This window comes from Prosopis cineraria, unplaced genomic scaffold (genome assembly GCF_029017545.1).
Source record: "Prosopis cineraria cultivar Desert tree isolate PC_DT_omini unplaced genomic scaffold, ASM2901754v1 PC10, whole genome shotgun sequence".
Taxonomy (NCBI): domain Eukaryota; kingdom Viridiplantae; phylum Streptophyta; class Magnoliopsida; order Fabales; family Fabaceae; genus Prosopis; species Prosopis cineraria.
The window spans coordinates 36,947,627-36,963,000 of record NW_026555341.1 but is presented as its reverse complement, the minus strand read 5'-3'; the positions used below and the strand labels follow the sequence as shown (position 1 = coordinate 36,963,000).

The 15,374-nt window shown below is 30.9% G+C and overlaps 2 protein-coding genes across 2 annotated transcripts; both read right to left on the bottom strand.

Moving 5' to 3' along the window:
• Positions 1–3,479: 3,479 nt before the first annotated feature.
• Positions 3,480–4,230, bottom strand: LOC129321402 (pectinesterase inhibitor 7-like). Its single transcript, XM_054967148.1, has one exon. It carries the CDS (start codon positions 4,166–4,168, stop codon positions 3,578–3,580), a length of 591 nt encoding a protein of 196 aa, XP_054823123.1. The 5' UTR covers positions 4,169–4,230; the 3' UTR covers positions 3,480–3,577.
• Positions 4,231–10,817: 6,587 nt separating this feature from the next.
• Positions 10,818–11,759, bottom strand: LOC129284568 (21 kDa protein-like). The gene has a single exon (XM_054920081.1). It carries the CDS (start codon positions 11,734–11,736, stop codon positions 11,095–11,097), a length of 642 nt encoding a protein of 213 aa, XP_054776056.1. The 5' UTR covers positions 11,737–11,759; the 3' UTR covers positions 10,818–11,094.
• Positions 11,760–15,374: the final 3,615 nt, after the last annotated feature.

Here is a 15,374-nt window from a genome sequence, read left to right as displayed (position 1 = left end):
AAAATGGTGAATTTAGCTTTAATTCCTTATAAGAATATGTCAATTAATCATATGACTAATTCTTTTGCTCTGTGGAAGTTGTTATAAGGTATCATTTCATGAGTATGTGCTATTGTGCTTAGAAATGTGAATTTATGTCCTTGAATGTGTTACATGTTGTGAAAATTAAATTGTAGCTTGCCATTTGCATTTAGAATTAATCAATATACACTGGTTTGAGTTAGTTGTATCTTAGTTATTAAATGATTGTACTCATTTTATTATCTTTAATATTATAGAAAATAGCTCAAAAGGATCGGATAGAGGAAAACAGCCCAAGGCATAGGATTGTTATCCTATTAGTAGGCCTCTTTCATTTCAAATATTTATGTGTATATGATGATTGACATTGCCAACTAGGAATATTTCTATAAACTTATTTGCATCATTTGTTTTGTGAAGGGTAAAGTGTATTTTGAGCCCTAGGGTGCATGTAAGTGATTTATTATATCTATAGTAAGGTTAAAATACTAGTGCAAGCAAGAATTGATTATGTCATGTGATTGCTGTGGATGGTATGATATCATTGGTATTTTAGCTCCCTCTCTTGTTTTTGAGATTTAGGAGTTGAGTATTGAAAATATGATTTATTAGTGTTTTATATGATATGGTGTGTTGCACAAATTAGTTTTAGTCTCTTATATGTGGTTTGAGGGGTGTCTATGGCTCTTAGCTTGAGGGATGTGTTTTAGACACTTTGTTTTGTGAAAAGTGATAAAAAAGTGCAAGTTTTGAAATGAGTGTTCAATTTTTGAATGAGTAATAATTTTATTGTGAAATCCAAACCATTAGTTAAAGCTCAAAAAAAGCTTTTCATAGACACCTAGTTCGTGTTAATAAAAGGTCGGACGGAGAAATGGGACTCATTGAAATTTGCCCCAAAAACTGTCAAATTGATATTAGAATTTTGTTATCATAAAATGTGTTATGCAATGAGCCATGGTATATGTTCAACAAGCTACAACGTATGCTCCTGAAAATTACAAAATTGCATTATTTTCTAACTCATAAGCAAATGCACTGATCCTTTAAATGATCTTATACTTTCGCATAGTTATTAACTCTAATTTGTCAATTAAGAAACATTTTGAAATGGTTTTCATTTTGAAAACTTTGGATTCCATCTTTATAACATATTTGTGAACTTGGTAAATATGTCTTATACCTTGGGCCGATCTCTTAATTATGGAGATTTAGAGTTAATCATGTTTTGTGAGGGAGGATATTACAAACCCTAACAAGAAAGTAGATGGAAGAAGGAAGAAATGCTAAAAAATCAACAATTGAAGAAGCTTGGAACTCCAACTCCAACTAAAAGGAACAAATGATGAAGAAATCAACAATGAAAAGGAAGAAGAAGAGAACCATACCTAAATGGCAATGCCGACGGCTGAATGGGAAAATCAACCTAAACGGAAGAATGTAGAATGATCGATGGAGGTGGAAATGGCATGGTGACGATAGACTTTGACTTCGATGGTGGACTCAATGGTGACGAGGGGTAACATTAAAGGTGGGAGCTTTAACGATCGTTTATGGGTCTGTTGGAGAGAGAGATGCAAAACTAATTTCAAAAACCAAAATGAAATTAGAAGCATGAGTCCGAGGAGTTGGTTTTAAAAGCAAAAGCATGTTGGTTTTCTATTTAATCGACATGGAAAATTAAAACCACATGTTTTTTTTTTTTTTTGAGACATACCACATCGGTTTGTCAAATAACCAATGTGGTTTATGACTTTTATGTCAGTTCTAGGCATAACTGACATAAAAAGTTTTGCATTTAAATACAATTACACCATTGCCTTTTTTATACTATGGAATTTTAAATAACTGACATGAATAAGAGACATAAAAAGGCTATTTTTTAGTACAGCATCCATATAGCAGCCTAGTTAAGAGTTTTTGGGTTTCACTGGAAGCAATAAAAGCTTGGTGATTGTCAATGACCAAGATTCACAAAGAGTTCACAAAAGTTGAGCAGACTGGACGTGTTCTTTTCCTATCAAGCACCTCAACCAGTGAGATACAAGTTGAATATCTACCAAAAGCTACCCCAAAAGAGTTGCTTAGCACGTCAAGAATATCACACAAAATCTCATTCAAAGCATGCAGATATCTATTGTCATGGCTGCGATCAACTGCCTTAACCACGTATGTCCCAAACTAATCACTTCAATTCTAAACAGATTCAACTCAATTTTTTCTACTAATACTATAAATGAACTAGCTATAACCAGGAGAAACCCATATCAAGTCATCAATAATTTTGTCAGGAAAATGTTTAAACAGACTGGCAATAAAAAAAAAGCATTTATAGGCAAAGTTCCAAGAAATAAGTCCCGATCAAAGAAACAGTACTCTTCAACCTGCATACTTTTCCACATATGATCATGATGAATTTAGTGCTCTATCTTTAATATTGAAATTATTGATTTATTATTGATTGCTGTTGCAATTGTAATACCTTAAAAAAATTAATTGTATATTTAATTCTCTTCATTAATGACAATTATCGTTATCTGGAACTAAATAACTAAAATGACTATTTCATAATATTATTTAATGAGAATCATCTAATTTTTCTAACATTAACTCCGAGTCGACCCGCGTGTGATCGGGGGGGAAAACTCAACATATAAGTGCAGAAATTGAACGGAAAAGATTGACTCTGCCTGACGTGCTCAACCCTCCATTTGACTCTACTCAAGAAAGGAAAATAGAGAGTAACCAAAACGCTCTGTTTTTTTTTTTTTTTTCTACCAGCAGTAATGAAAACGCCCTTGAACATTTGTCCCTTCGATATTAAATTAGTAGACTAAACTGCTAAAGGATTGAATTTTATCTTCCCTTCACTCCAAGACTTTCATAGTTCTTATAGTCTGTGAAGATCGGTTGTTATTTTTGAGTATCTCTTAAAATTTAAACCCACCAACATTAAAATAAAATATTAAAAAGTGATTAATTTCAAATAAAATACTAAAGAGCCCTAGCTTTGAAAGGGCAAGACTTATATACTTACCTTATATATTTAATATACTTTCATCCAATCAAATCAAGACATGTATTAATAACAAGAATTTATTAAAGGATAAATAATCTATAATAGATACAGATATCTTGATTTAATTAAAAACAAACACATTAAATATATAAGTTTTTTTTCATTTTGGAACTAGCTAGCTATAGCAAGTATCATACTCACTCTCTCCAATTCTATTTATAAGATAGAGTAAAAAATATTTTATGATTCTATTTATAAGTTACATTACTAAATTTTTTAATCCCCTATTTATAGAGAAAAATTATATTATTAATTAAAGTATGTATATTTAATAATTTTTAATTTTTAAAATTTTATGAAACATATTGAAAATGATTAATAAATAAAATCAAGAAAGTATAAACTAGAAGACCATTTGAGGAATGCATTCCGAATTCAATTCACATTCACATTTGAGTTTCTAATCTAGTTTTTATTCAATCAGAGAATATAAATCTTAAAGCAATAATTTGCCGTTGGAATTGACGATCCAACATCTTAAGGCGAACCTTTCTTAGCGTAATAATTCACAAAGGCTAAGGCAATGCTTGTGAACTTGTTCGCCTTCGCCACGCCATCCACCACCTTGTTCTTCACCGGACCTTCCGGTTCATCCTGGAACTCGTCTGTACACGTGTCCTCATTCGTCAGTGCCGCGCTCATCTCCGTCAGCACCGTGTCTATGGCGAACTTGAAATCACCGCCTTTCCCGGCGGCTATCTGTCGAAGCTGACCGAGTGACTCACTCATTTGATCTACGGCGTCCCCAAGGATGGAAATGCAATCGTTGATAGCACCGGCGGCTCTGCCTTTGGCTTCACGGGAGAGAGCAGAGACATCGGTGGCTACACCACGGACCACGGCGTGAGCTACAGCGACGCCAACGCGAGCCAGCGCACTGGGGTTTTGCTTGATGGCATTGGCGTAGGGAGAGATGGAGGAGTGGCAGAGGTCAGCGTAGAGGGTGGTGTTGCAAGCTGACCTGATGAAATCGCTGTCGCCGGGGACGGCGGCTGATGACTGAGGGAGATGGTGGAATGTGGCTGCGAGAAGGAGCAGGGAGAAGATCAGAGGGATTAGGGCTTTCATGGTTTAGTGGATTCGGTTATTAGAATCGAACAGTTTTGGGTTTAAATAGGATTTGATTTGGTATGAAAATCCACTTTGCCCATTATGTTTGGACTTAATTACAATAATGCTATCCAGTCTCGTTTCAATCCGCCCGCAAGAGCAGCTGAACTTTATAAGGAAAACAATGACCGCGAATTCAAAACAAATAACCTTTGATACATGAAACCGAATTATATCGACACAAAAGAAAAATAGTTTAATTATTTTTTTTCTAATTAGTTAGCATCCTTTGGTACATGAATTCGGATTATATCGGCACACAACAAATAAATTTACTTAATTCACTATCTACATTTCCACTAGTTTTCGTTTAAAAAAGTTTTTCATCATCTATGAAATGGTACATGTATACATGCATATTTTAGTATAAATAGAAGAAAAAGATGAATAAGTTCCTTTCATTGATCATATTTAATTTTTTTTTCACCTATTTTTATGCCATGATTGGAAGTGTGGGATGAATGTTTGTTGGCTTGTTCAATGAATATATAAAGGATAAGATTTGGATTTGATCAGGGACCTAAATCCACCCATTCAATAAATGTCTAAATCATCACAACCATTAAATTTTAATACTTGAAAATTATCAAATACAACCAAAATTAAAACACTTCTCACATATGTTATCCTCTCCAAAATTTTTAGATTTGATACTTTTTGAAACATATTTTTAATATTTTTTATTAATATGATAAATGATCATATATATTTATATTTATATAACTATTTATATTAATTAAAACATCATTTTTTGTGGAAAATTTAATATCAAATGGAACGAATTTTTTATCGTCATCATGTATTACATTATATTATAATTTATCCAAATAAAAAATATATAATGTAATGTAATACACGCACAGACTATATACATTGCATTTGCATGTGTCTTTTTAAAGGGCGGATCGATTTCGACTGGTTTAATGATTCGATGTTTGGTATCCGCTATAGGCATGAGCAAAATAGTCATGGAACCTTCCGTGAATTCTCTGGTGGTTTTGTTCAATGTTCCGTTCTCTCTCATGGTGCTTGGAATATGATATTCAAAGCTGAAAGGCGTGAGTTGGACGTGGAAGAAAAGAACGAATTAGTTCCTAAGAAAATATATACACTGATCAACAAATTAAACGTTGACGGAGAGAACTTGGAATTTGGACCAGTGGATCATAAAGTTGAAATGATTCTAGTCCACACAATGTTTTCTTCTTTTGGCGTATCCAACATTTACACGAGCTTATATATCACGTTTTAGGTAGATCATCCAATTAAGGGCTAACTTCTGTATGTGCCTATATAAGGTATATCGTATACAGTTTAACATAATAAGAATATGTTTGGTTATCACATTTGTATTGAAGATCTAATGTTGTCACTGAACTCTGTTTAGCTAGATAAAATCCTATATTTTATCTTAAGATAGTGCCCCAGACCTGATGGTTATCATGTCAGGTTTTATCAGGGGCATTGGGATTTAGTTAAATTTGATGTTTTCTCAAGGGTTAAATCTTTCTGGCACTCGGGTCAACTCCTTAGAGCACTCAACAAGACTTTTATCACTCTCATTCCCAAGGATGTTAAGGTCCAAACAATCAGGTCTTCTTTTCTCAGAATTATTTGCGAGAGAACATTAAAAACCGAAATGAAAAGATATCTCTCTCAATTTTTTTTCTTAAAAAAAATTAAGCGAATTAAAATTCACAGGAATTTTTTTTCTCTCGAAATGTTTTGAGAGAAATAATTTCCCTCCAAATAATTTAAGAAAAAATGCTTCTCACAAAATAATTTGAAAGAGCTTCTCAAAAACATTTTGAGAGAAATTTCATGAAAAGATTAGATAACATATTAAATATCAAATTTTATTCCTTCCAATCCACCCCATGTCTGGGCCATGTCATCCACCAACATCCACGTCATGCCACATCACCTGTTACATATGAACCATGCCTTAAAATAGAACCCATGACCTTAGGTTCTATCTTTAATACTTACCTTATTGCTAGTTGAGTTGCAATAAATTTGGTGTTTTAAATTAACAAAATCATATACTACACTTTTATAAAGTTTATATTATTTTATTTTAAAAAATAATTAATAATATATTATATTTTTGAATGAACTTAAAAAATAATTCCAACATTTTTTTAATAATTCAATTGATAATTTTATAATTTTATTTAATTTAACACGTTTTAAAATCAAATTATATTAATTTTTAATTAATATAATTTATTTTTTAATTTTATATTTTTCAAATTTAATTTGTTTTTAAACTTTTAAAAATATTTTTGCAAAATTATTAAGTATAATTTATAATTATTTTTAAATTTTTATTTTTAAGAAAAACATATTTAATAGCAACAATTTATTATTACTAGAGGAAAATTTTGACAACAACTTTTTTTTTTTTGGTACTCAATAAATAGCCAAGACTTGATGCCTATAAGTTTAAGAAACGTGACATATAAGATTATTTCCAAAACCATTTGTAATGATTAAAAAAGGTTCTCCCCAAGCTGATAAGTCCTTTTCAGAGTGCTTTTTTAAAGGGCAGACTAATCACAGATAATGTTTTGTTGGCTGGAGATGTTATATGAACATGTATAATCCATACTTCAAGGAAAGGCAGAAAGAATCTTGCAGCTTTGTATATTGATTTTTTTCCAAGGCTTTTGACCGCCTATCGTGGCGTTTCATTGAAGCCATTTTGAAGTCGATGGAATACCCTAACTCATGGGTTCAAATGATTCTCTCTTGTATTTCTACGGTCACTTATTAAATTTTGCACAATAGACGCCAATCCCAGCACTTTGTTCCAAACTTGTGCATAAGACAACGTGATTCACGTACTATCGCCCTATATCTATTTTTTGGCAACTAATGTTCTATCCTACTTTAATTACTCATCAGCGATGGGAAGGAATCAAAATTTGTCAGGAGGCACGACCCATTTTGCATCTTCTATATGCAAATGACTCAATTCTCTTCTTTAAATGCACAAATGGAAGTGTCATAGCTGTTAAAAATTTTATTGATTCGTACTGTGGTTTATCAGGGAAGATCATCAACTCTCAAAAGTCAACGGGCAGCTCATAGTGGAATATCTGGGGTTGAATATTTATGAAAAGATTGGGAAATATGTGGGTACATGGATAGATGCTGGAAAAAATAAAGAACACATTATCATGCAATTGTGGATTCTGTCCAGAAAAGAATAAGCTCTCTTGGAGACGTAGATTACTGTCGCAGGCATCAAGATTGACATTGATCAAGTCAATACTGTCAGCTTCAAATATTTATCAATTATCAGGCTTCAAACTCCGCTTGAAATGCTGTAAAATCATTGATTCGCTTTGCATTGACTTCTTCTGGGAATTTAATGAGGGGAAGAACAGAATGCACTTCATTCACAAAGATGCGGCCTTCACTTCTCAAAAGGATGGCGGACTTGGCATAAGACCCACTCACCAAGTGAAAATGTCTCTTCTTGGTAAGCAATTTTGAGAATCTTGGATTCTCGAGAAAACTCACTGTTAGCTGAAACTACGGAAAAAAAAAAAATACTTTGATCTAAACAAGTCGCAAACATATAAGGTTCCATATAATGTGTCCTGGTTTTGGAAGGATATTAGGGATAGTGCAGATTTAATTGTGCCTAAGCTAAGTTGAAAAATTGTTTCTGGTTAAAGTATCCCTTTTGATCATCAGTTGTGGTGGCCAAGGAAGAGAAATGTCCCATTGCCAAACATGAGGGATTCCATTTTGAAGATTCCTTTATCTTTCACGGTAGTTCAGATAAAATCATTTTGGCACTTCTTAAGGAAATTATAATGCCAAAGATGGTTTTAAATTCCTGTTAAGAAGGGATCTCTCTTTGAGAACCTTGCAGCATGACATTTGGAAGATTGATTGCCCTAGAAAACATATTTTGCTGGTATGGAAACTAATTTATAACTCTTTGCCTGTGGATCATACCTTGAAGGAACATCATGTTCCAACAACCTCCTCCTGTTCATTTGGATGTGATAAGGAGGAGATCATTGAACGTATTTTATGCCGTGTCCCTTTACAAAGCCAGTATTTATCCATATGTATACCCAACAAGCATTTGCCCTCAATTCCAACAATTGAAGCGTATTTTTCTTGCGAGAGAGGGCAAGTGCTTGTTTAAATCTGAATTAGGTTTTGGGATTGATACAATGTAAAGAAGGCAACGCGTCGAGATTGAGAGGGGAGAGAATAATTTTTTTAAAAAATTGAGTCGGGTTGACATGCGCCAAATATATGCATGAAGGATTTTTTTTTTTTCAATTTAATTTCTGACTGTTATATTAGAGAAGATTTTTTTTTTTTTTTTAACTAAGCATTCACTTGAATGCCATGTGTGCACCCACAAGAGACCACTAACTTAAATTAATGCGCGTCTATGATGCAGGACACATGCAGTTAGGATTTACAATATTTAAGGGCAAATGACTCAAAATTAAGTTCATGACACCCGATGTCCCTAACTAAATACTTTAAAGGCAAATTTGACCTTATTAATTTCTATTTGAACATCCGACTTGGATACCATGTGAAGTGTCATGTGTACATTTTTGTTAAAAAAAAAAAATTGGTTAACTAGCACATCAATGATAAGGTACAAACAAATACATTTTTAAACGCTCAGGAAGTATTTTGACCCAAAATTAAATTTAGGATATACCTACAAACCCTAAGCAAATGTTTAGAAGGCAAAAATGACTTTGAATCCCTCATTCACACACACACACACACACAAATCCTTTCCTATGAGAGGAAATTATCCAAATTAATGAAGACCCCGTGCTTGTACTCTACTGCATGAGAGCATTTAAAAAAAAAAGATGTGCAGTCCTATGGTTACGATATTAAAGGGAAATCATGTCTAACTCTGATCATATACATCTCAGGAAGACTGAGCTTTTAAGAGCAGCTTTAATTGGCCTGAAGATATATACTAAGAAACACAAAAGAGAGACATTGTTCCTGGAATATAAACTTTTTTCAAGTTTTGCACCCACTGCTTTAGAGATATACTTCTTTAACAGTAAAAGTAATATATTATGAAACACAAAAGAGGTGGCATTTTGGCTACATACACTACTACTAACTATTTAATTTTATACCTTATTTGCCAAACACAACCCAAAAAATAATTAATTAATAGCAAAAAAATGGTTCTGAATTATGATCTTTTCAAATTCAAGCATATATACTAAGTGGAATAACATTCATGCAAGACAAATTTTGACAAAAACTACTATGATGAGAAGAGGATTAATTTTCCCTTTATGAATAGTGAATATTGCACTTTGTTAGAGTTTTTATATTATATATAAATTGTCAAGAAAAGAAATGCAAGTTGTCACTATTTGTTAATAAATAGAGCAATTTTATTAATAATGTTGGTGATGTATCTCACAGCAAGATGGAAGCCAGGCATGCAAGAAATTCACAAGACATTTGGGTGTTCACTATAGGGAGACGGTGGAAACAGAGTTAATTTTAAATTTAAATATATTTTTCCATGACTAAATCTAAATCTGAGAGGCCAAATGAAGGAAATTTCAGTGAATAAGACAGACAGGGTATAACATTTCACACTCATCAAAGGGCACATTTTACTTCTCTTCTAACTAATTTAAACTTTATTAAAATTTATTTTGTGAATTTTTATGATGTTCTTTTAAACTTTTAAAAATAATTAAAATCTGAAGCAAAAAAAGTTAGATTCCTGTGTAATTTAAGAAACTAGTTTAAATAGCTTTTGAAAATAATTTAATATGATAGATGAGAGAAAGTATTTTAAAAAGGTAGGACATGCGATAATATTATAAAATTTTAAAATAATATAATAATAAATCATTCTTATGAAATAAAAATTAAGGAAGATATCATAAAATTTAAAAATAACTAACTAATAATTAATTTTTTAACTAATATAACCAAATATAAAATAATAATGTTTTCTTTTTATAAAATTTTTATAAAATAAATCTCTTTTTGTAAAATTTTTAAACTACCTAAAAATTATTTATTTTTTAATTTTAAACAAAGTGGGCCATAATCTTTTACAAGCTACACTGATGCATAACAGAGTAGAATGTTTTGCCTGAAATTTTCGCAAAATAAAATGTTGATAAAATTTAAATCAAGTTGAAAAAGCAATGGGCAGCGAGACTTATAGGTGACGCATTCATCGGCGCAGTTAGCTCGCACCCCTCCCCATAACAAAAATACAACCAAATCACTTTTGGTGTTGGTGGGGTCTAATTTGATACTCCCCTCTTTTATTTTTATTCTTGTTAATCCAAACTAATTACCTTGCAAGCACTTTTTTAATGGAAATATTTCTCATTAAAAATTTGATTGTTATTGTATACTTAGGATTTAAATTCGTAATCACTAGTTAAACTGAACCAACTTTATAACCATTGATCCAAATGTCGACTAATGATTTTTTTTTTTTACTTATGCCTTTTTCTGTTGTATTACCTGTATTATCGGGCCTAATCAAAGTATTGCTTGTAATTTAAATCTTCTATAATTCATAATTTCTGAAGAAATAAAGATGTCCCACAACAACTCATGAAAGGCACGCACGATACATTTCTTCCAAAAAAAGTAAAAAGCACGATACATACAAAGAAGATTCATAATTGACTTGAGACGGAAACACTTTTCTACCGTTCACCAAAACTAGAAGGACAAACACTATTTAACAGTGAAGTTCACAGCTTTAAAAGCCAAAAAAGCAAAAGAAAGAAAGAAAGAAAGAAAGAAAGAAAAGAAAAGAAAAGAAAAGCTTGAAATATAATTACTATTACTACCATTAATTATAATTGATTAGTAAAAAGTAATATCTAAGCCATCTCCCTGTTAGCGTAACTATTCACCAGCGCTAAGGCGTTGCTGGTGAACTCCTTCAGGTACGTCATCCGATCACATACATCCTTCTTCACGGAATCTTCCGGTACATCCTCGAACCCGTCCGTACACGTGTCCTCATCCGTCAGCGCTGCGCTCATCCACGTCTGCACGTTGCTCATCCGGAACCTGAACTGCTCCCCGCCGGCACCGGTGATGGCTAACTGGCGCATCTGCTTGAGCGAGCCGCGGATTTCGTCAACGGCATCGCCAAGGTTTGTGAAGCAGTCGCGGAGGGCGGAGGCGGCGCGTGAGTTGGTGCTGTAGTCGGCTTCACGAGAGAGCGTGGAGAGGTAGGAGGCCATGCGGTGGGCCTTGGTGAGGGTTAATGCTATGGCGACGCGAGCGAGCTTGCCGGAGCTCTGTTGGATGGCATTGTAGTAGGGAGAGAGGGAGGTGTAGCAGAGGCCGGGATAGAGGGTGGCGTTACAACTTGTGCGGATGAATGTGGTGGCACTGGGATTGAAGTCGGCGGCAGGATCGACTATGACAGTGAACGCGACGGATCGACGGAGGCATTGAAACGAGGCGGCGACGACGACGAGGAAGAAGAGAAGATGAAGGCGTTTGGTCATCATGGTTGATTGCCTCTTTTGTGGGACGGCGCTTGTATGTTGGAGCTTTGAGTACTTTGAAGATTTATGTAACGTCTAATAGAAAATTACATTCTTTTTCATTAATGTTGTGTATAATTACAATATTGCCATTTCTCTTTCCAAGTTGACGGTGATGCTGGCAAAATAAATAAATAAATAAATAAATCAAAGTTGATGATTATGTCATGTTATATTGAAATTTTACTTATTGTTTGAATAATTAACATTTTAGTTTTTTCAATTAGAAAATGATTGAAATATGCGTTTCTCTAAATTATTTTGTTTAAATTTTGTTTAATTTTGTTAATATTTAACATTTTAACTAGTCCTTGAATTAATCGCTAGAGTCTGGCAGGTTGGCGAGGAATATGTTTATATATAACATGTCGTATTTTTTATTATCAATACTGAGTTGTAATTATTTAACCCTAATATATTTGGCTATCAAGAAGCAAAAGAAACATTTTTATCTATAAATTTATTTTTTTAAAACTTCATGTTAGAAAATCCTAATAAGAAAACATATGTACAAATTTTACAGAGTAAAATGGAGGGCATTGAGATTTGAGGTGAGCTATTGAACTAATTTTACACAACCACAGGAGTAATCCAACCGATTTAAATGTTAATTTAAACAGTTAAATATAATTAATTAATGAAAAAAATCAGATTAGGATGATAGATTGATTGTATTGTCTTGAAGGCCATTATAAGGTGATATATAGAAGTGTATTTTAGGGGGCCCAAGATCGTTTTGAATTGAATTAACCTTTTAGTCCTTTGTCAAATCATTGCAACAGGCATGGATGAAAATAATTTTTCAATCAGTGTTGTTTGAACATTAAATTGAGTGAATCAATTACTCTTTTTATTAAAAAATATAAAATATTTTTAATTAAATTTATCTCTCAATAAAATAGTTACTTATTTTTTAACTAACTCTATCTTTTTATATTTACTCCTATTAAACACCTTACAATAAATATAAAGTTATTATTAATAGAGGCACTTTAAAAAAAAGATAATTATTACACCTCAAAAGATTAAAAATGCCTTATATTTTTTAACATCCAACTCTTTAAAAAATGCCTTATATTTTTTAACAAAGGGAGTATTATTTATTATTTATTATTGCACCCTAAATGTTGCTTACAATCAATACTAGATTTCCGAATCACTTCGAAATTTGAATTTTTTTAATTTAAAATATATTATTTTATTCACAAAATGCATGCGAGCTCGAGGAATAATGGTAACATTTTAGAAACTATTGACTGAAAAATATATTGATTTAAATAAAATTTAAAGGAGAACTATTCAATTGATAACAAAAAGAATAGAAAAATATAAAATGATAATGATAACATCAAGAGAGACTACGATCCTATTATGAGAAAGTGAATTAAAAATGCATGCTAAATAAAATTATGTAAAAAATATTTTCTTATTTTAAATTATAAAATACTTTTAAAATTTGGCATTTGAAATATAAAACATTTTGAAAAAAATTAAAATTTTATTAAATAAATTTATTTTAATATTATCCTTTATCTCTCTCTGTTTAATATATTAAATGACAGATTTTTTTTAAAGTTTATATTTTTATTTTAAAATATAAATTTATTAGGTATATTTAATAAATTTTATTGATATGTGAGATTTTGTTTAAAAGTATTTTATAATTTAGAATGAAGAGAGTAATTAATACATCGCTTATAGCTTATCAATAGTACTGCTTTTATGGAATTATATATATATATATATACATACATACTTGCAGAGTTAAATTTTTATAATAATTTAACAACATAAAATATAATTGTTGGTCCTTGTATTTTTAGCATGTTTCGATAGCAGTTCATATACTTTTTCATTGCTCGAAGGTTTTTAAGTTTTATTTGTCTCCAACATTAGGTCATATAATCTTAAATATAATTATAAGGACTTAATGGTGGTAAACATGTGCATAAACTCTATTTTTGTCAAAAATTTACATATAAACTATATTATTTCTTGTGTGGAATACTTATTAAAATTATTATGAGTGATATAAAAAATGAATAGAACTATTAGAATATTAATAAGTTAATAGGTGATTAGTGTTAATTAAGTGGTTTGTTAGTGATGACCCTAATTAATTTATATATAAAGGGTGCCACATTATTGTGTTAATTAAAGGTTAGAGAGGTTGTATCCTACTTCAAGAAAATGGTTAATATAGGTTGTCATCTCATCATATCACCCTTGAGATTTGGCTCCTCTTCATTTCTCTTTCTCTCCATTTCCTCTCCATTTTTCATCTCAATCATTGGATTCATTTTTTAATGTTTGAGATTTGATGTTTTAAAAAATTATTATTGTATTTATTTTTCATAAAATTTTACATTTTAATAATAATTTTATGATATATTAAATTTTAACCATTGAAAAATAAATTCAATGGTTGAGATAAGAAACAAAGAGGAAATGCAGAGGGAGGAAAATGGAGAGAAGCCAATGATTTGGAGTTCATGTTTTTCCTCTACAGTTTGGACTTGTTCATCAAGTTGTTGTATTGAGCATTTTTCTTTTTTCGGCCTGAGTTGTATTGAGCATGTTGCCCTTTCATGGTTAATTTATATTGTTTTCCATTGTTCTTGTTATTTTCTTTATTCTCAACAAGAAGGCAAGAAAACGTATAATGAATGAAATTTTAAAAGAAAGAAGACATGACAATTAAGGACTGGCATGCAAAAAGGTTAACATCAATTTTGTTCATATAATGTCACACTCATAATAATTTTAACAGCTCAACAATAGAATTATTAGAATTATATTTATATACAAACATATTTAACTACATAAATAGCGGTAATGACTAGCATTTCAGCCAAATGAAACTTAAAAAATTTAGAACAATGAAAATAAAAATTTGGAAATTAATATTAAAACACGTTAAGAACATAAGGACAAACATTTATATTTTTCTATTCAACAACTTAGTGCCTGTTTGGATAAGGCTCGAAATCGATTTTTTTGCTGATAATTGATTTTGATAAAAAAAAAAATTAGCCAAACACCAGATTTGTGATTAATTGATTAAAAAGCTGATAATCACGTTTTGGCATAATCTAAAGATTTCAGCTTCTTCGAATGATTTTTACCGTTATGAATTAATTATTTCTGACCCACTTTCTCACCTACTCATATCAGCCTCATGAATGTTTCATTATAAACATATTATGTAATTTAAATAATATATTTAATTTTTTAAATAAAATTTAACAATTTTAACAATATTATATATAAATTTATCAATAATTTAATTTTAAAAAGTAATATCTTTTATGATAATTTATTCAGTTAAAATTGATTCTGAATAAATTATTCAAATATTTTTCAATTCTATTAAAATTAATTTTAAAAAAATAATATTTAAATAAATTACATTGTAATATAATTAATTATAATTAAAATTTATTATTTAATTAATTATTTGTATAATTAATTATATTTAATTGAAATTCAAACGACACTTAAAAATTTTTAAAAAATAAATATATGCTTATCTCGATCGATATATAAATAAGGTACAGGGGTAAACTCGTTGGTAGTGGAAGTTTGGATTTGACCTGAGTTGA

Excerpts from the sequence above, each read along its gene's own strand:
- LOC129321402 (XM_054967148.1), bottom strand. The coding sequence starts at position 4,168 with ATGAAAGCCCTAATCCCTCTGATCTTCTCCCTGCTCCTTCTCGCAGCC.
- LOC129284568 (XM_054920081.1), bottom strand. The coding sequence starts at position 11,736 with ATGATGACCAAACGCCTTCATCTTCTCTTCTTCCTCGTCGTCGTCGCC.